The sequence below is a fragment of the Tinamus guttatus genome, unplaced genomic scaffold, assembly GCF_059628265.1.
Source record: "Tinamus guttatus ecotype Peru unplaced genomic scaffold, ASM5962826v1 Tinamus_guttatus_pri_ptg000260l, whole genome shotgun sequence".
Taxonomy (NCBI): domain Eukaryota; kingdom Metazoa; phylum Chordata; class Aves; order Tinamiformes; family Tinamidae; genus Tinamus; species Tinamus guttatus.
Genome location: NW_028288794.1, coordinates 4,026,569 through 4,047,010, shown reverse-complemented (window position 1 = coordinate 4,047,010; position 20,442 = coordinate 4,026,569). Strand labels below are relative to the sequence as shown.

Sequence of the window (20,442 nt, the reverse complement as noted above, 5' to 3'; positions counted from 1 at the left end):
ACAAAGAAATACATCTAAAATGCCTAAACACAAACGCTGTAAGACTAGACAAAAAGCTCCAATAGAATATTGTGGTATTTACCTTTAGTTGTTGGCGGCTCTTCAATTTCTACCTCAAAAGTGGGCACTTGTTCTTCTGGAGGTTCTTAAAAAAGATTGTGTAACTTTAGACAATTGTATTTATTGCACTAACAAGCATAAGATAAAAGAGGAAACAATATGTAAATCCCATCAACAAGACACAGGCCTCAAGCTACACTGTAGACAGACAGACATAAGTACATGTTTGACACTGCAGAAATTTGATAACTTTATTTTTTACTAGCATGCTTATGTTTTAGCTAAGGGATGCAGCAAAGAGATAGCTTTTTTTGCAAAAGGAACACTGATATACCTATGGCTGGTGGAGCTTCCATCTTTTTAGGAACAGGGACAGATACTTTCTCTTTAGGAACAGCTTTCTTATGAACTTCAGGCACTTCATGTGTAAGAGTAAAAATGAGAAGGAAGATGAGAAAGAATATTAAACTCCAACGTTTATAATTCTCAACTATATCACAGTGTTTTTTTTAAAAAAGTATAAAAAAGCATTTTACTAACTTAACACAAACACTGCACAATTCACAGTGGCATTTGAAACATTGATCACTGGAAGCAAACACTACTGGTATCAATGTGCACAAACAAGACAGTAAAACAAACATTACCCCCTTGAAGATATATGTATACATCATTCAGATGTATACCTTTATGTATACCTTTAGCTGCTGGAGCTTCTTTAGGGGCAGCTGGAATTTTTGGTTCAGGGACAACTCTCCTAGGCTTCTCAGGCACTTTAAAAGCAAACATTGAATAATTTTAAAAGAGGGAATAGTACGCATGCCTCCAAAACAGACGAACACAGAATAAGATAAACAAACATATAGCGGACACAAACTGACAAAATAAAGAACTCTGAGACTGAAATAATCAAAATTTTGTAATGAAAAGAATCTATACCTTTTGCAGGTGGGGCTTCTTCTCTTTTAGGAACAGTTACCCTCTCCTCTACGTAGTAAGACTCTTCTTCAGTCACTTTAAAATATTAAAATCAAAAATACTTAATTTTCAATATTTGGTATCTATTATTGAATTTACTACACTGAGAAGTAATAAAGTAACTAAAAAGACAAGAATGAGCAGTGTGTGCCCCTCCAGTACTACTACATTGCAAAAAACTGTATCCAAATAATCCTGCTCTCTCTGAAATCAATGGAGTCACTACAAGTAATTTCCCTGGAACTGTAACTGAGTCCTTATCTTGTATTTCCATTTAATTTGAAAATGCCAAGCATTTGGAGTAGCCATTCAGCACTTTCTAGTCCCACTGGTTCACTACTGTTTAAATTTCCTTGACCAAAGTTGCCTTTTGAGAACACTTTCTCTGGTGTCCCTTGTAAAAGGAACATAGTTAACCTGTGTTTTGCTGCTGTTCACAGCATGATGTTGCCACCAATAAAGTTACGTGTGGCAACAACCTAGTCATTTTACCATGAGATGGTCTGAGAAAACAAAATGCATCGTGATATTCTGAAGAATCTTTACACTATACATAAAAATAGGTGGAGCAATAACTTCCAAGATAGATTTTTTTTTAAGAAAGTGAAGGCCTGATAATTCTCACCATCCAAGAAGTTTCACTATATCAAAGAGACTACTTACACCTTTTAACAGTACGTCTCAGAATTTGTGGGTATGCATAGCAGCAAGGTTAGTACTACTTGAAACCTCAAGACTTTGGACAACTAGGAAATCTAAAATGCTAGTTTACACTGCTTTTGGTAGAAAACAAAAATTAGCTTTTGCTTTTATCCTGTATTCCTGTATTGTGGTCATACCTTCAGAAATCTCTTCTCTATGAACTGAGATAGACACTTCTTCCATTTCCTCTTCAGACCATTCTTCCACTGTTGGTTCTTTAAAGAAGATGTTTTTTTTAGTATTTTGGGTGAATGCATGGACTTGCGGATAGAAGGAGATGTGGAATTATTCTTCTGAGTTCATTATGTTAATGATAGATATGCATATAATATAGGAAGTGCTGTGCACACAAACATGTATGATTTACTCTGAAATGGTATGTTTTATCTATGTCCCATGTACCCTGCCCTGTTCTATCTCCTAAATCTCTCTCACTGGCAAGTGTCAGTCTATTGCAATGCGTCAGCTCCCCAGAACAACAGCTGAAGTAGGGAAACAAGAGCCAAGGAGCTAGAGGTTGCTCCTTTATCTAACTGGTTCAGACAGTAGGAGGACAGGAACAGAATGAATGATAAAGGAGAAGGTCAGCATTTATATGTCTACAAATATGACTGTATCAGGGAAAACGTCACCCTGTTCTGGGGTAATAGGTTACATTGCACGAAACAAATAGAAATTAACAATGTATGTATCCATCTGAATATCTATTTGCATGTTCATATTTTAGAAGGATAAGTGATGCATCTGATTTTAAAAATTCAGCTGCATTTTCATAATAAAGTTATGCAAAATGTCTTGAATTGCGAGTCATTAATGGCATATAAAAATTGGTCAAAATATTTCGGCTATCTTGAAGCAGAACTCAGTGAAATTTTACTACTTAAAAGCCTCCAAGTCTGTAAAGTATTCCAACACAAAGCTCATCTACAATAACTACCACAGAATATTTGTGTATTTTGCTCTTTGCCTTAAAACAACGGATTTCTGGATAAAGCACAAGAGCAAGTTTTTATTGGTATCTATGTTGCAGTGTACCTTCAGGTGATGGGATTTCCTCTGGAACAGCAACAGATATTCTTTCCTCTTCAATGAGTACTCTCTCTTCAAAAATAGCTTTCTTTTGCACTTCAGGCACTTTGAAAGATAATAATGTAAAATGGATGAATTTCTAATTTCAGTGTGAAAGCAATGTTGCAAATCACTAAATCTAAGTTTTCAAAGAAGGGCACTGTGCACACAACACATAACAGAGATTCAACATCTAGAAACACTGTTTTTACTTATTGTACATAAAAAAATAAAATCCAGTGATTCACTGTTGTTAAATAAGTGCAGAATGGTTGTGGTTCAACCATCCTGCTCAAGCAGGGTCACCTAGAACACAGTTCACAGCGGGAACACAAAAATAACGACTGACAGTGATACAGAACATACAAACAGAAGCTGAGAAACAGCATATTCTTTCATTTTAATGAAAAGCATACCTTTAGCTGGAGGAGCCTCAACTTTTTTAGGAAGAGCTGGAGGTACTTTTTCTTTAGGGACAAGTTTCTTAGGAACTGCAGGCACTTTAAAAAAATTACTTAGTCTTAGGTTCAATAAAGCCGAAACCATCAGACACATCATGCAACAGAAATTACTATTCAAGAGGAAGATGACACACAAACAAATACTCTGTTTACAAAACAAAACATATGAGCAAACTAAGTTAAGATTACAACAAAAGTTATTGTACCTTTCGCAGGTGGAACCTCTTCCAGTTTAGGAACGTGTGGTATTTTTTCTTCTGGAACTGCTTTCTTAGGCACCTCTGGCACTTCAGAGATATTAATTATAACAATATTACATAACTAAAGTTACAGATATTTCAAGACTACATCTAAAGCACATTTATCAATAAAAGTGACACAAAGATTACATAGCTAATATAACTGTTTAACTGTTTTGTAATTAAAACCAGATTCACTTCATCATCAAAACATACAAACAAACAAAAAAACCCCACCATCCAGACAAGATGCTTAAGGCATGAAGAAAAGAATTTTTTGCTTAGATATACCTTTAGCTGGTGGAGCTTCCTCTCGTTTTGGAGCAACAATTTTTTTCTCTGGGGGCACTCTCTTAGGCACCTCTGGCACTTAAAAGAGATAAAATATAAGCTAACTGAATTCTTGTACTGGGAAGATTTACAGTATACAGATTTGGATTCATCCACTCGTAAGAATATCAAGACATACCACATAACATAAATGATACCACATAAATGATACACAGCATAGAAAGATGAGTGACAAGAAGAATATATATTTTGGAAAAAAAAGAAAAAAAGCCAACAACAAAAGCAAGCTAAGTCACATCAAACCAGCTCCTGGAAGCCCAGGAGGTGCTTTATGACTGAAAATAACTGACTGAACTGATTGAACTGACTGAATAATGACTGAACTCTTTAACTGAAGAAGCACGTTATTTAGCCTTAAAAAGTGTTGTTTATGCAGAGACAATTATACACACAAAAATCATTTTTTTTGGTCACAAATATATTTACATACAAGCTAACAAAAAATCAAAACGATATTCAAGAGGTGTATATATATTGCATCATTAGGTATACCTTTGGCAGGTGGAGGTTCTTCTTTGGGAACAGGAATGTGTACTTTTTCTTCAGGCATAGGTTTTTTAGGCACTTCGGGCACTTTAAAGATATTAAAATTTGTTTAAGTAAACTTTCTAATGCTTCTGAATACGTCTTAGATGAAAACAAACACAACACACAACATACAAAGACTACATTTATCAAAATGTATATATTTAGAAGAGAACAGTAATGAGAAAAACAGAATACAACAGTATGCTACTAGTTAAATCTCACACTCAGAAGATGCCGTACCTTTTACTGGAGGAGTGACTTCCTTTTTAGCAAGAGTAACTTTCTTTTCTGGAACAGGTTTCTTAGGGACTTCAGGCACTTTGAAAATTATCATCAAAATAAGAGAGCTTTAGTTTTTGGAATACTTATCCAGATTACAGCATTCCAAAATTGTGTTATAGAATATTGTGTCTAGACAAGAAGGTAAGCACACCATAATAAGACACTAAGGCACAAAATAGAATTCCAGTGTTAATATTATTGTACCGTGACCTTTCACGGCACCATACTGGAGTAAAAACACCCCATCCCCATTTGCAAAAGCCACACAATCTAAGTACATAGGACAAACACAGGAATGTTAAGAAAGAGAAGGGCCAAGACTGAGGCAAATCTAAGTACGGTAAATTAAGTTACAACACGAATTATAAAGTCCAAACAGATTACAACATATGGAGATAACACAAAGCCCAAGCTACAGAGATAGTAAACTCAAGACAACACAGAAAATAATACAATGAAAGACAATAAGATTTTGTTTAATTGGGGCAGTAGAAATACCTTTAGCTGGTGGAGCTTCTTTTTTAGGGACAGGAACAGGTTTTCTTTCTTCTGGGACCTGTCTTTCTGGTATCTCAGGCACTTTAAAGACACAGTTGGTACATGTTTAGAAGATTAGTACAATTACTTAGAAAATCACAGTAGGTTGCTTTCAAAACACTGGGTAAGTGATTATTATATAGTGAAAAAAGTCTGTTTTATCAAACAGAAACTATATGCTAATGTAAAAAAAATATTCAAAGAAATATTTGAAACAGTTATGAATTGTTTTCAACAGTTCTGGTTGTTTTTGAGGTGTTCTGTGGCTTGAACTTCTAAAATAGAACCACATTGAGATGGAAAGATCTGAGCAGTTCTGATATGACGTACTTTAGTAGACATTGGGACTGAGACATAGAGTTCAGAAAAATGGAGCACATGATGGAGCAAAGGCTTTATTCACCTTCAACATGAGGAATCTCCATTTCTGTTGAAACTACCTCCTCTTCTTCTTCCTCTTCAACTTCCTTTTCTGCTACAACAAGAATTTTGGAAATATTAAATTTGGAGACAGCAAATGCCAATCCCTATACTAAATCTGAAATTTTTTTAAGACGACATTATGTGCGTTCAGTTCACCAAAAGTGTACACATATGTCAATATGTAAAAAAATTTAATCCAGAAAACCAATAGAATATACAAATATCACAATTGGTTTTGACAAACTATAGGTTCAAATAATTTTTATAATTGTAGGTATTCATTAGCCTCTCATTCTTAATCAATCTACCTTCAACTGGGTAAACAGCTTCAAAGAATCTTTCTTCAACTGTTTTCTCATGCTCTGTTGGCTCTTCAAAGAAAAGCATTTAAATAATGTTAAGACAGAATAGCTGAAATGTTCGCATCTGTTAATCTAAAGAGAAGTGAGGCTACATAACACAATGAACAAAAAGAAGCAATGCATACTGAAACATAAATGTATGATGTGTCTAAATATGTAATTTGTCACATAAAAAGATAGCTTTAAAGAAAGTTGAGTAAGACTGAAAGATTGTTTTGGTTTGAATTTATGGATTTCTGGTTTTGTACATACCTGTGACGTATGAGTACTCTTCTTCTCTGCGGACAGAAACCGACACCTTTTCTTCTGAAACAGTCCATTTTTCTACTGTCGGTACTTTAAAGATAGGATTTTGGTTTAGTATTTTATTTTCTAGATCCATATTGGTAATAGACAATATGTGATTTTTTATCAAATCAGTATTCGTATTGTACATTCAAGTCTTAGACATATTTAGACAGTCAGTATTCATGGTCTAAAATACTGAACATAAAACAAACATATAAGTACAATATTTAGTATGCGTTAGGAACTAAAGACAGCGTTAACCCTAAAATTTACAACAAATGCACACGCAGATTTTAGGAAATAGTATATCAGAAGACTTACAAATGCATTTCTTCAAGAAATTTTGAGCACTGAGTCATTATTATATAATCATGTGCCATCAGGCAGAATAAATGAAGAAAAAGCTAAATCATACTGCAATACCGAGTAGGCTATTAAAACAAGAACCAAAGGGCTAGCCACAAACATGTTAACAACAGACTCTGTGATAGACTGTAGCAAAACGGAATACAATAATAGAAGCACGATACAGGAGCTATTTAAACAGTGAGAGCAGTCAGTGCACAACTACAACAGACCCCGCTAATATACACATGGGCATACACATTCACTAAGGGCAGAAGAATACATGGAGTGCTGAAAAAAAGTGCTGTCTGCAATTGAAAGATGCTGATCTGTACCTTCTTTTTTAATAACTGTTTCTTCAACGATCTTTTGTGTAGGTTTAGGTGGCGGAACTTTCTTGGTAACTGCTGGCATTAAAATTTCGTTAATCAGTCGTATATTTAAAGAGATCAAAATAAATCTATAGCTATTTCACAGTAATGTTGAAAACACAACAAAACAAACACGCTATCTCAGCAACTATGCCAGGCTCCCTCAAACAATGCAAAACTACAGAAGGTGTGAATGCTTCTGCTAATTGGTAACTTTTGGGAGGGTTGTATGGCTAAGGACATTTTGCATGCAGAAGACCATCTCCTGACTTTGAGTTCCACAAAGAAGCCTCCTGCTGGAGAACACTAAGGGCTATACAAGAGGAGGTCGTTAACAAGACAGTAGGGATGTGTTTTTATTTCATAAGCAAACAATTAACTAAGACATCTTGGGCGTAAGTCAAGATGGAAACATGAAGAAGATGTGGATTTCACATCTAAAGATAAGAATGAGACATCATTTCATTCAGTGCAATTTTACATTCATTTCCTGTCTTAAAGCATTTGTTGTTAGCAACTACATTTACTGCTTCCCCCGAATGTCTTTTTATCTTCGTTTTACCCAATTGAACAGAGGCCTTCAGATCTGCGTTAAATGAAGACAAGGCTTCTGCAGATCAGTTAAGTGACAACAGTCACTACTTTCATATAAAGATAACATACAGAAATTAAATAGTAGTTACCCTCAGCCCGCTTGACTTTTTCTTCTGCAGTCTTCTGAGTGGTTATTTCCACTTTTTCTTCAACAGGTTTCTTGACAACTGTAAGTGATGCAGATACATTTATCATTTAGGTAATCTCACAAACTATTTTCCAGACACCAACCAGCTAGAGCTGGCCCCTTCTGAGTTTTACAGGCAACCCAGCCCACCCTCCACTGAGAGATGTGCAGGGATCTATGCACACAATTGCCAGAAGTGTGGCCTCCACTGGCTCGAAAACACTGTCCAATCCTAAGCCTACTAAACAGTGGGAAGCGAAGACAATTGAAAATTGGTTTTCCTAGCAATTCTTGATTTGCCTTAATCACTAATCTCTATCTGTTGAGGAATCTCAGGTGGGAGAAGAGGAAGGGTTGCCAGGACCCCTCATACTAATTAAAGAGAAGTCTTTCCAAGCAAAAGTGAGGAACCACAGTCCAGACTGAAAGTGATATATCTCTCTTCATGATGCATATTACTGAACATTCCTGTTAGTTTTGCAAGAAAGTCATACCTCTATGAACTGTCACTTCTTTCTTTTCTTTCTTTTCAGCTGCAATTGCTGGTGGTTTTCGCTCAGGCACAACTTTCTTAGGAACTTCAGCCACTTTAATAAAAATAACATTACTTAATGATGAGAAATGCTTTACCTGGTTGCTGAATACAGTTAGATGCTATTATAAGATTATTCCATCTTATTAAATTGAAATGCATGCACAGAGTTCTGAACATCCAACAGCTGCAGGAAAACATTCTGCGCTTTCCATGACTATCTCTCTTCAGAATCAAAATCTGTTCCTAGTCATACACAGTACAACTACCTAAGCCTAATAAAAGGCATGCAAAGAATTGCAAAATACAGCTAGTAAAATCCAGCAATTCATGACTGAACCATTTCACCTCCATTGAGTTTAACTAGGATACTTGATAATCCTAGGGAAAATATCCAAAACAAATAAAAATGACACATAATCTTTCACTACTAATTCGTTATGTATTTTACAGATATTCCAAACTGCAAAGTCCATTGGCAGCCATATTATAATGTATTGCCTTTCATCTGTATCTCTGTTTTGACCATACTGGGATCCTTGTCTTATCAAGTACCAGGGATAATTGGCAGCATAGCAATATTAAAGTTATTATAGTAAAAGCAATCCTAAACGTGCTTTCTGAATTAAAACTATTCAGTCTAAGCTAATAAACACGAAGAAAGAGAAGGACTGAAACAATAAATAACTTTTGATATACCTTCTTCATGGATGACTCGTTTTTCTTCATAAGTTACTTCTCTTTTCTCATAAGCCTCTTCCCATTCCTCTTCTCCTTCATCATAACCTTCTTCCTTGAAATAATAGTCATGGTCTTCTCCATAATCTTCTTCCCATTCTTCATAAGGTTGCTTGGGTTCTTCATATATGTCCTTTTCTTCATGAATCTCTTCTCTCCTCGCCATAGATGTTATTGTGATTTCTTTGGGCTTCTTTGGCACTTCAGGAACTTAAACACAACAACAAAAAAGATTGTTCATATCACAGGCTGGAATCTGCAAAGTGTTTTGGGTGCCTACAGTTAAAGGACTGATTTCACTTTCAAAAATCATTCAAGATCTGACTTTTCTTCAGAGATCCCAACCAGGTTATGCTTGAATTTTAAACGTGTACTTTGTTAACATAAAGACAGAAATCAAACAGATGTCTTTTCTACAAGAAAATTTTACATTTTTTTAGAAATGTTAAATAAATAAATAAATAAATTATGTTTACCTTTAGGTGGTGGAACCTCTTCGGGACCTTTTTTAACCACCTTTTTGGAGACTTTCTTTACTAGAACCTTCTTTTCTGCTTATAAAGAATTTATATTTTTTAATTTAAAAATTAAAATAAAACAATTGTAATCGCAAACATACACACTGTCCAAACATTTCCTGTTTTAAACTTAAACTTTTCTTACCTGTCTTTTTCTCCTCTGGTGGTGGAACAAGAGGCAGAAGAATAGGAATAGGGGCAGCTTATGGGAAAAAAAAATAGCATTAGTAAGTCAATACTTTTTTTTTCTTTAATAAGAAATATTCTAGTGCATTTTGAAGGAAGATATCAGAGAAGATTTTACACAACTGCAGAATAAAAACAAACAGAGTGTTTTCACTAAAGGTCTGTTAATAGCTACAACAATAGACTTTGAGTTGGAATTTCTCCATCTACCTGTACTTGAATATTGACACTCCTCGGCACTACTGTTTTCTATACTGCCATGACCATTCTATCTTTGCTGATAGCAAATCATCATAATATCAACAGCTTTCCCATGCTGCTGCTACCCCAAGCTTTTTTCAAATCTTCATGGAAATGAATTCAAGAAAATTGAGTATCAAAGGCTCATGCTACTAAGTACATAACGTAAGAGAAAAACATGCAATATTTATAGTCTGCAGTCCAGAGCCTGGTGAAAAGATACTGTTGGCAATGTACATGCAAGGCATAGTATGTCTGTGTAAGAACTTTTGTCTTTTATTTTCCCTTCTCTTATGCAAAAGGTAGAAATTCATAGAACTTATTTAAAAGATATTTGTATAGTGAAAAGAAGGTGAAGAGGAAGAATGATCAGAAGATGAAAATGGAAATAAAAGGCAGAGCAGGTGACTCTGGGTGAGCAGGAGACTGATAAGAGATGGAATGGACACAATCTAAGAAAAGTTGCTTCATTCCTACTTGTGTCTAGTTTGCACCTTCCATACTGCAAAACAAGTATATCCAAGTCAAGATTTGCTCATTTTATGTTTCTGCAGACATGACTAACTAGATCTTATCACTCAGCAATCTAAAACTTTTTTCTGAGGTTCCTATTGCCCTTCTGCTTCAGTGCTAATATAAAACACCATTATGGAACAAGTATAGTTCCTTTCCCTACCTTCAGCTGGCTTTTTAGCTGGAACTGCAACCTTGTCATCAGGAACATCTGCAAAGTCAAAGCGTTTAGTTGACAATAAAGAATACAGATTTGAATTTGCTGTCCCCAAGAATACTTTATGGTGCTTTAACTCTTTCTTGTTCTAGCATAGTCAGTTATTGTAGCCTACTCCTCTGTAATAAACTACCCAATCTAGGTTGAACAACTTGTATTAAGCTTTCAATCCAGGCAGACGCTATACTGTTTCACTTTTTCTAAATAATTCTTGCAGCATTTTGGAGTGTGCTCCTGGCAAAGAACATTCAGAACAGAACATTATGATGTATCATAAGGAGATGACGATTATCCCTTTTGCCTCCTTGGTTAATATTTTTCATTTGTGTAGAGGATGTTGATTCATCATTATCTCTTCAAATACTTATGCTCAGGCATTGAAAACAAAACAAAAAAAAATCCTTTTATGTTCTTTTATGTTTTAGAGAAAGTGGCATCCAAAATGCACAAAAATGACTCCTGAAACAATAATAATTACAGATTTTGGAGATATTATAGTATCTTTGCCACCACTTTGCCAGGCAGACCATTTTTTTTTCAAGGATATAGGTTTGGCTTATCTTAGCCAGGAAAAAAAGGGATTTAGAAAATGTAGTAGTACAATATAATAAATCAATGCCAGATTTTCCAGTAACTGATCTTGTGCACACCTCCTCTCCCCCCCGCCACCACTTTTTTTTTCTCCTCATTTTCTTTACCTGGTGGCTTCAGCTCCAGTTTGATTTCTGCAAAAGAATATTAGATTTCTTTTAGAACCATTTAGTTCTACAGCATCACATTTCAAGCTTATGAATTTGCAGGTGGTTATGATCACAAATTTGCTTAGCAAGGCTACTAACCTTTGGTTACCAAATAGAGTTCTGCAGTGCTTCTTGCTTCTCCCCTTGGTTCAAGACGAGCAATTACAGAATATACACCTGCAGCAGACAGGAATTTTTATATTTAAATTCTTTTATTGCTAAAAAGGAAAACACAAAATCATATAATAGAATGGTGTCAGCACAACAATTCAATTGATTTTACCTTCATCTTCTGCAGAAACATTGTGGATAGTCATATAATGACAACGGCCTTCACTTCTGAAGCTGTATTTAGGACTCTCTGTCAGTTCTGTGGGGCCTTTATACCATGTCACAATTGCATCATCAAAAGACACTTCACACTCAAAGGTTGCAGACTGGTGTTCACTCACTACAATGTTCTGTATGCTTTTTGTGAACTGAATTGGTTCAGCTGTTTTTGAAAGAAAAAATATATCAATTATTATACATCACCAAACCATTTAGCTTATGTAATTCCTTTTCATCGTTTTCACAGTAACAGGTACATTATAAAACAGCTAACAATAGACTTTGAAAAAGGAAAGTAAGAAAAAAGGAATTCGATCTTCTGTGAGACTTTCTACTTAAGACTGAAGATTAGAAGACATAAGAATACAAGACTGCTCTGTAGAAAATGTATACAAGAGAAGCCATTATGGCAAAGAAGATAAAGAATAATTAAGATAAAGAGGAAATCTGACTCAAAAATAAGAGCAATAATTAAAATAAAGAGGAAATCTGACTCAAAAATAAGAGCATCAGGAAAAAAAAAAAGAAAAGAGCAAGTACGACCCAGCGTTGAGGGCAAGGAGTCGTTAATAACAGATAAAAAAAAAAAGCTTACACAATTATATCACATATGTTCAAAGAGAAAGTAAAGTAAAGCAAAATTTCTTGTTCAGTCCATTTTCTACTTCAGGGATATCTTTTAACGTAATCTCTTAATTTCATTTGTTCTGTTAATGGAGTATTCAGAAACTGTTAGCACTAATGCAACAAAGAGATTCCATATCTGTTTACAAACCTTCGATGGCCAGATCTGCAGTTGTTTCTAGATTGTCAAGCTTGCAGGTATATTGTCCCTGGTCTTCTGTTCTAACATCCTTGATGATGAGTTTATGTACTTTGTCGGAGACTTGTGTTGAATATCTCCCTCCTATCTTAATAGGCCTCCCATTTCTATACCACTGAGACTTGGCATTTGGAATAGAGAACTGACAAGACAGGGTGCATGTCTTTCCTTCCTTGAAAGTAGTATCATGAAGATGCCGCTCAACTGCAGGTTCTATTAGCATGTTAAAACATACATTTTAGCAGACATCAGACAGTGGAATACTTAAATTGCAAATTAGTTCAAATATACATTTAATGGAATACTTACCGATCACAGTTAGCTTAGCACTGGCAATGTGTGGACCGCACACTATTCTGAAATTTCCCTGATCTTCAAGTTGGCAGTTCTTGATTCTCAATATGTGGCGATCACCTTCAATTCTAATCTCATATTTGTCACTGGAGTCCAGTTTCTGGGTTCCTTTGTACCATGAAAGTTTAATTTCTGGATAGTTAATTTTAATCTCACATTCAAAGATAGCATCTTCATCTGTTAAAACAGTCTGATTTTCAATGTCTCTGATCAGAGTAATAGGCTGAAAAATATTAGATCAAATGGGTTAGGTCTCATTTCAAGTTTCCTGTTATAGGTTCAAATATTTCACTATTTTGAATATTTTGCAAATGAGGCAAAAACAGTGCAATACCTCTGTCTGTGAAAGTCTTTGCTGAATAAATGATATAAGTTCATCAAACTCCTGGTCTTCTCTTCGAGCCTTTTCAGTGAGCTCAATTTCCTACAAAAAGCCAGAGTGTGCTTAAAGATGAAAGATACTAAAAGTCAAGCTACCTTGTTTGTCCAGCATAGACCTAGGAGACTGATGTGTCTCTGCATCGAAATTTCAGTAACTATACTGTAACTAGCATATCTTCTGATCTTAAAAATTACAATCATTACAGAAAATAATTCATCAGAAAAAAACATTTCTTATTCTTGACCATGCAAGAAATTGAGAAGTGTCAGTAGAAGATCTAAATAGGAACCAGAAACTCCTACACACACCATAACGTCACGCTGTGGCCACCAAGTCTGCTCACAGGAGCCATGCTACTCTCAACAAAGTCACACTGTAGCTTACCAGTCTATGGCTTTCTTCCTCTTGGGTTTGCTTTAGTAACTCAAAGGCTTGCAAGAGGCCACGGAAATCTGTTATTCCATACATGCGAGCATATTTCTCATACTCTTTGGGATCAACATTTTTGAGAAGTTCCATTATATCAATAGGTTTCTCTTCCTCTTCTTCCTTCCTTTTGGTCGGAGTTCTATTCAAATCAGTGACACAAGTTATATATACAGAACTTAATTGCTAGGAAGTTCTTCTTTGAAAAAAATGCATCAGCTCAGAATTGCCCTGTGCAGTATGACCCTAAGTATAGTCTAGGCAGGTGCTTCTATTTCTTCTGTACAGTTACTCTGGTTACTCTAAATGAAATTTGGTCTGCTCGGAGGCAGCCCATTTGACTGACTGTTGCTAGGATCAAAATCTCAAAGCAACGATTTTCTAAATATGTCACAAATACTGACACATTATATTTTGATCTGAGATATATTAAAATCTTTCTTCTGCCTTGATGATAAAGTAGCCTATATAGACTTTGGCATATACCTTTTTAGTTTTGCCCTGAGATCTCCTTCAACAACTTCTTGCTTTCTCTCTTCAACTTGTAGGTTGACACTCCTCTCGATTTCACCATGTTTGTTAAAAGCTACACATTTGTACATGCCAGAATCAGTTTTTGTTGTGTCTTTTATTTCTAGTTTGGCTTCATCTCCTCTCTGCTGAATGGTAATGCGACCTCCCTGGTTGAGTTGCCTCCATTTTCCCTTCATCCATTTAACATTCGGAATTGGGTCTCCTCCAACTTTTGCAATAAATGTTGCAACAGTCTCTTCAGAAAGATACAAAAATTAGAGAGTTAATCTTTCCAAGTGTCTATGACAGAAGGACATAATATCGAATAACAGTTATAGACAATTAGAAGACTTTTCTGAGAGAGTTCTTACTTTCCATGACTTTGATACTCTGAGGCTCTGACACAAAATAAAGTTTTCCTTCCAATTCTGCCTTCTTAGCTGCTGGTGCAGCTGCTGCTTTTTCTAAAAAAATAAACAGATAAATAAATAAATAAAATTGCTGTCTTAATGTAATCATTCATTTTTATGTTCGATGCTTCCAATTTACCTGTCGGAAAAGAAGTGACTTACTGAGACAGAATAAAATAGTCTGTGAGAGGTTAAAAAATGAAAAATACTTTCATGGTTTTATAGCAATTTGTATTTTACTATCTCAGATGAAAATAAACACTGGGGGCCATACTGTACTCTTAGCTAACTCCAATAATGTTATTTTTAATTTGAATGGATGTAAACAATATCAAAACCATTCTATTTAAATTCATAAAAGTATATGCAAATAAGAAGCTTTTTTTTTCTTTTTTTTTCTTTTTTTCTGATGAGTTCTTCTCTCTGGTATTTATTTCCGAAAACATCACAAAGTTATTTACACCTTTTATCTGTTAATTCTTTTTTTTTTTTATGGGTAGTCCTTCGTAGTCCTGCTGTTACGCTGCTACTCATATAGCAGGGTAGTAGTACGCTTCTGTATATTACTGGTCATATAGATCTTGAATGCAACAGTAAGGCTGGATGGTAAGGCTAGACTACATGGAAAACCTTGTGCTTAGACAATTCACTTCCGACTAAGAGGCCAAAACGTCTCAGAGCTGTAACAGTCCAGAAGCAAGTAGCTCATGAGGTTACCTTCCAAACAAAATTCCTCCAAGTGTTTTCACACACACTTAGCTTGCACAAGTCTTCAATTCTGTGTTAGGTTTGGAAATTAAATTATTAATCAATTTTGTAAGACTCTCTCTTGTGTTTTATGCTGCTCTTTGTATGCAAAACGCTATTAAATATATTGCCTTCTAAGATGCTACAGTTTTGCAAAGAAGTAAAAGATACTAATTGTTTGTTATTAGATTATTAATATCCTACTTCTGCAGGAAATGAGATAGAATTTTGTCTTAAATTTCCACCATATGCCTCGATTTTCTCCATGTTACTGTACCTTTAACTGTCACTTTAGATTTGCAAGTGTCAGTGCCGGCCATATTTGAAGCTTTGCAGACATATTCTCCTGCATCAGATTTAGTAATTGCAGCAACTTCCAGAAGAGCTACTCCATTAGCAAAGCTGAAGCTACATCTGTCAGAAGCTCTTATTTCTCTTCCTGCCTTCAGCCACTGGATCCGGATTGGTTGGGACCCTTTGACATGGCAGCTGAGCTGAAGGATGTCACCTTCCTCTGCTGCTGCTGGCTGAAGAGGCTGGTCAAATACTGGAGGCTTTTTAGGTTCTGGAATGCGAAAATTTTTGGGTGAAAAACATGCTTTAAGAGTGTAAGAGAAAAAAAGATACATGTGATTCTTAAGAAAGAAGACACCGAGGAAAGAATAAAGTTAAATAAAAGTTTGAGAATATCAATCATTACGGTTTTATAAAAGGTAATTAATATGAAGAGAGTATTTTTACAAACATTTTTTGAAATGCAGTTTTTCTCCAAAAGGCAAGCACGTACATGCAAAAAAAAAAGCTAGAAGAAAGAAAGTATTGAGCTTGGACTGCAAAAATGACCAAGTATCTTTATAGAAACAAATTGGAATATCCTGCAAGAGTAATACAGCCAAGTGCCATGCTGTCACAACATACTGTCCATGCTATCCAAGCTTAGAGGCAATTGCATAGAAAATCTGTTTTCTTCCAAAAGAGAATAGATAAAAATTCAGCAAAAAAGTAAAGATTTTGGCCACAGTAAGTTGAAAAAAAAAAGTTGTAAAAAATAGCTAGTTGTAAAAAAAAAGAAAAAAAGAAAAAAAGAAAAAAAGAAAAAAAGCAATTGTTTAAATTTTAATTACAAAAATGAAAGAATTCCTTGATTTTGCGGTTTCACTCAGTTTCATATCTTGTCCATCTCAGTAACACAGGATCAGTGTGGCTAATGATAAGGTAAAAGCAAAAACCACTGCTGCTAAGCTAAGCAAAACCATATAAGCACTGCATTTTATAAGCTGTAAAAGTTTGTAAGATGGAAGCTGAATATTCGCAGCCAAAATACAATAAAGTAAAACCATAATAGAAAAAAATATGACTTTAACTAACCTCTGATAACAACAGAAGAAGTACACAATACACTTCCTGCTTCATTGGATACTTTGCAGGTATACAAGCCAGCATCTGATTGCCCTATGTTTTTTATATGCAAGTGTAAGACATTGTTTTTGAATGATATTTCACAACGAGGGCTTGAATGGACTTCCTGATTGTTTTTATACCAAGCAACAGTCAAAGGCTGAGAGCCAGAAACACGGCCCTCAAGTTTAAGCTCATTCCCTTCAGTTTCTTCTACGGCTTCAGACAGTTTCTTAGTAAAAGTAGGTGGAGTTTTTCGTTCTGCAAGAAAGGAGTATGTTACTCAAACTCTGTGAATCTAACTTGAAAAGAAATATTCTAAGAAAACATTTCAAGAGTTTTAATAAAGCCATTTAATATTTAGGGAATCAATAGTTGCTCTCATTTAAACAGCTTTTCTTTTTTTTTAACATATACCAAGATCAATGACAAGTGTCTTGCTCTTAATGTCATTGTGATAGCTTAATTTGCTTTTTAAAATAAGCAAACAAAGTAATCTTTTATGTTTCTGAAATCAAATATCATTAAAAAAGTCAGGATTTTTGTAGTATGATCAAGCATGTTAAAATCAGGATTTTTGTAGCATGATCAAGAAATAAATCAGACACATGTATCAGCCATTCAACATGCCACAGTCTATAAAGAAATCAGGTTGAAGAACATATTCTCTTTCTTTCTTTTTTCCTATTATTGTTAATGTCTTTTCCTATTTCCCTTCAGACTCATGGGTATCTCCAAATAGGAATTTTCAAATTATTTCTCAAATGTATGTGCTTAAAGCTGATCTCCAACTTATCTTGCAGCAACAAGGCTTCCTTTAAAATTAAAGGAGGAAAATCATACACATAATTTATTATCCATTCAGTACCTTTAACATTCAGCTGAGCTGTGCAAGAGTCCTTTCCAACCTCATTGCTTGCATAGCATGTATACTTTCCAGAATCTCCCTTGTCAACTCTTAGGATCGTCAGATGGGCTGTGTTTTCTACATAACTGATCTGGTAGTTTCCTCCTGTTCTAATTTCTTGGTTGTCTTTTGCCCAGGTGACTCTAATAGGCTGTGTTCCAGAAATATGACATTCAAAATCTGCACTTTCACCAATAATACCATCTGCAGGTACAATTGGGATGTCAAAGAATGGAGGAGTCTTCCCCTCTAAAGAGTGAAAGAAATAAAAAAGCATCACTTTAAGATCTCATTTTCCTTTAAAGCTCTATGAAATAAGTATTATTTGTAATATTAAATCCAGATATAAAAGTGAGCAATATTTCTATTAAAATCTTCACAGCCCACCAACCTGTAAGGACAAGCCTGCCGCTAGAAGAAGCAGTTCCAATAGCATTGGTAGCTGTGCAGGTATATTGCCCAATAAGGCTTCTGTCTGTCTTCAAAATCTGGAGAGTTGCTATATTATCTATGAAGGATGTGCGTACGTTGTAGTCCTCTTTTATATGTACACCATCTTTATACCAAGATACTTCAATAGGTTCTGAACCAGTTATGCCACAATCAAATGTAACTGGTAAGCCCACAGTTTCATGAACATCTCTTAATTTTCGAGTAAAAGAAGGAGGAAGTTTACGCTCTGTAAGAAAAGAGAGATTGCAGAGTGAGGGCTTTCAGAAACTGTATTCAATACAAAATTTTGCTCTTAAGTTCTGATTACATTCTGGAGTACATGTTTTTATTTAGTAGCATTTAATTTCTAGTGAAAGGAGCACTATCACTAGGTTTCCAGAAAAAAGAAAAAAGATAATAATTCTGCCTTCAGTTACACTCAATGGGCCTGTTTAATCCTCAGGCTGATGTTCTCAGGACTCTTGATCTGTGGAAGTAATCAAAGCAATATCCTAAACTGGGTATGAAGAGGCAGAAGCTTGTATCCCTACAGAAGAACTGTGGCCCAGCAAGAGATTTTTTTAAATTAGCTTCTCTGGTAGGCCTTTGTTAATTGGAGTTTGTGCCACAGGGTCTCTTACAGGTCAGAAAAGATTATAGCATTTAAGAAGGGAAAGACAACCTTTGTTTTTCCAAAAGAGCAAAGTATACTTGAGAAAAATATGTCATTTTTCCATTTTTGAAGTGAAATATTCACCTTGAACTGTGAGTAAAGATGATGAAGCTGCCTCCCCAATACTGTTTTCTACTTTGCAGATGTACTCTCCACCGTCACTACTGTCCACCTGGCTGAAAACCAGAGTGGCTACTTGGTTCTTAAAGTGCATTTTAACAGTAGCAGTTCCTCTTAGCTTTGTATCGCCTTTGTACCATGATACAATCATTTCTGGTGTTCCAGCAACCCGGCACTGCAAGGATGCAGAATCCCCAACTGTCACCTGAACTGGCTCCAAGGGTGTAACAAAGTAAGGTGGTTCTGAAGAACAAACACATACCATTAGTACAAGAAGATATTGCACAATGATCATTAGTAATTCAGCTAACTAATGAAGAGGTGGTGGCTTGACAACGCACCTAGTATTGTGATTGCACCATGGCAATTATCCTGTCCAGAGTCATTTTCAATATGGCAAGAATACTGTCCCTGATCTTCTAGTTTGCTACTAGGGATTTCCAGTATGGCAGAGGTTTCTGTAGTGGTGATGCTACACTTTTCAGAGGGCATTATTTTGACTCCATTTTTCTTCCATGTCACTGAAATTGGTGGAGTACCCATAAAGGCGCATTCCAAGATTAAAGGTTTTCCTTTCTCTATACTTAAATCATTCACCTTCTTCACAAATTTGGCTGGCTCTACAATGAGAAACGGGAAGAATAAAAATTAAATAAAGCCACGAGATGCTTTCCCCTTTTTTTTTTTTTTTAAAAAAAAAGAAGCATAAGGAACTGTAATCAGGACAAACCTTTAACAAAAAGATGTGTTGTGCAAGAAATCTTCCCTGCATCATTAGAGACTAGGCAGGTATAATCTCCACTCTGAAGTGCCTGTACGTCAAATAATTCCAGTTCTGCAACTGAATCTTGCAAGGTGATATTGCATCTGTGTCCTGGTACTAGCTCAACACTACCTCTGTACCATTTAACTTCCAATGGAGAGGAACCTTTTATGATACTTGTAAAGGTTACATTTTCCCCAGATAAAACAGTCAGCGGTTCAGGTTTCCTCTCAAAAGATGGTGGTTCTAAGCACACATATAAAAAAAGACAGAGAATCAGTACTTTTTGACTTTAGATGAAGAGCATAATAATCAGAAACAAAGCAACAAAACCAAGAATGAAGCCTTTTTGAAAACAGTTTATGTCTTCTGAGTCTAATTTCTTAATGATACTAACCTCTAACAGTCAAAAATGCACTGCATTCGTCAGACCCAGCCACATTAGTAGCTGTGCACAAGTAAGTTCCCATATCAGATTCCTGAAGTGCATTCACTTTTAGAGAACAAGCGTTGTCGGTAAGAGTAGCCTGATACTTGTCTCCACTGGTGATCTCCTTTCCATCGTGAAACCAGGAAACAGTAATAGGTGGTGACCCGTAAACTTTGCACTCCAGTACAGCAGAAGAACCCAGCTGACCATGTGTTTCTTTCAGTTTTCTTGTGAAAGAAGGAGGTATAATACGATCTGCATGTGTTTAAAAAAACAAACATTTTTACCATACAGGAGCTTAAAAGCCAGAAGGTTTCCCCATTTATAATTAACA

General features: G+C 35.4%; 1 protein-coding gene across 1 annotated transcript in view; it reads right to left on the bottom strand.

Annotated features, from left to right (window-relative positions):
* Window positions 1-20,442, bottom strand: part of LOC104572228 (titin) — a 232,197-nt gene that overhangs the window by 135,419 nt on the left and 76,336 nt on the right. The window contains exons 89-126 of the mRNA XM_088526952.1: window positions 20,076-20,363; window positions 19,646-19,924; window positions 19,257-19,535; window positions 18,880-19,158; window positions 18,082-18,369; window positions 17,652-17,939; window positions 16,754-17,044; window positions 15,663-15,950; window positions 14,600-14,692; window positions 14,202-14,484; window positions 13,674-13,857; window positions 13,242-13,331; window positions 12,863-13,130; window positions 12,506-12,766; window positions 11,684-11,893; window positions 11,500-11,577; window positions 11,359-11,385; window positions 10,607-10,654; window positions 9,650-9,706; window positions 9,463-9,540; window positions 8,948-9,196; window positions 8,211-8,303; window positions 7,679-7,756; window positions 6,960-7,028; window positions 6,244-6,327; window positions 5,938-6,000; window positions 5,610-5,681; window positions 5,168-5,248; window positions 4,628-4,705; window positions 4,352-4,432; window positions 3,800-3,877; window positions 3,476-3,556; window positions 3,225-3,308; window positions 2,776-2,874; window positions 1,878-1,955; window positions 1,000-1,074; window positions 759-833; window positions 403-478 (exon numbers count right to left, since the gene is read on the bottom strand). Coding sequence (XP_088383078.1) covers window positions 403-478; window positions 759-833; window positions 1,000-1,074; window positions 1,878-1,955; window positions 2,776-2,874; window positions 3,225-3,308; window positions 3,476-3,556; window positions 3,800-3,877; window positions 4,352-4,432; window positions 4,628-4,705; window positions 5,168-5,248; window positions 5,610-5,681; window positions 5,938-6,000; window positions 6,244-6,327; window positions 6,960-7,028; window positions 7,679-7,756; window positions 8,211-8,303; window positions 8,948-9,196; window positions 9,463-9,540; window positions 9,650-9,706; window positions 10,607-10,654; window positions 11,359-11,385; window positions 11,500-11,577; window positions 11,684-11,893; window positions 12,506-12,766; window positions 12,863-13,130; window positions 13,242-13,331; window positions 13,674-13,857; window positions 14,202-14,484; window positions 14,600-14,692; window positions 15,663-15,950; window positions 16,754-17,044; window positions 17,652-17,939; window positions 18,082-18,369; window positions 18,880-19,158; window positions 19,257-19,535; window positions 19,646-19,924; window positions 20,076-20,363 — 5,551 coding nt within the window. The remainder of the gene's footprint in view (window positions 1-402; window positions 479-758; window positions 834-999; window positions 1,075-1,877; window positions 1,956-2,775; window positions 2,875-3,224; window positions 3,309-3,475; window positions 3,557-3,799; window positions 3,878-4,351; window positions 4,433-4,627; window positions 4,706-5,167; window positions 5,249-5,609; window positions 5,682-5,937; window positions 6,001-6,243; window positions 6,328-6,959; window positions 7,029-7,678; window positions 7,757-8,210; window positions 8,304-8,947; window positions 9,197-9,462; window positions 9,541-9,649; window positions 9,707-10,606; window positions 10,655-11,358; window positions 11,386-11,499; window positions 11,578-11,683; window positions 11,894-12,505; window positions 12,767-12,862; window positions 13,131-13,241; window positions 13,332-13,673; window positions 13,858-14,201; window positions 14,485-14,599; window positions 14,693-15,662; window positions 15,951-16,753; window positions 17,045-17,651; window positions 17,940-18,081; window positions 18,370-18,879; window positions 19,159-19,256; window positions 19,536-19,645; window positions 19,925-20,075; window positions 20,364-20,442) is intronic.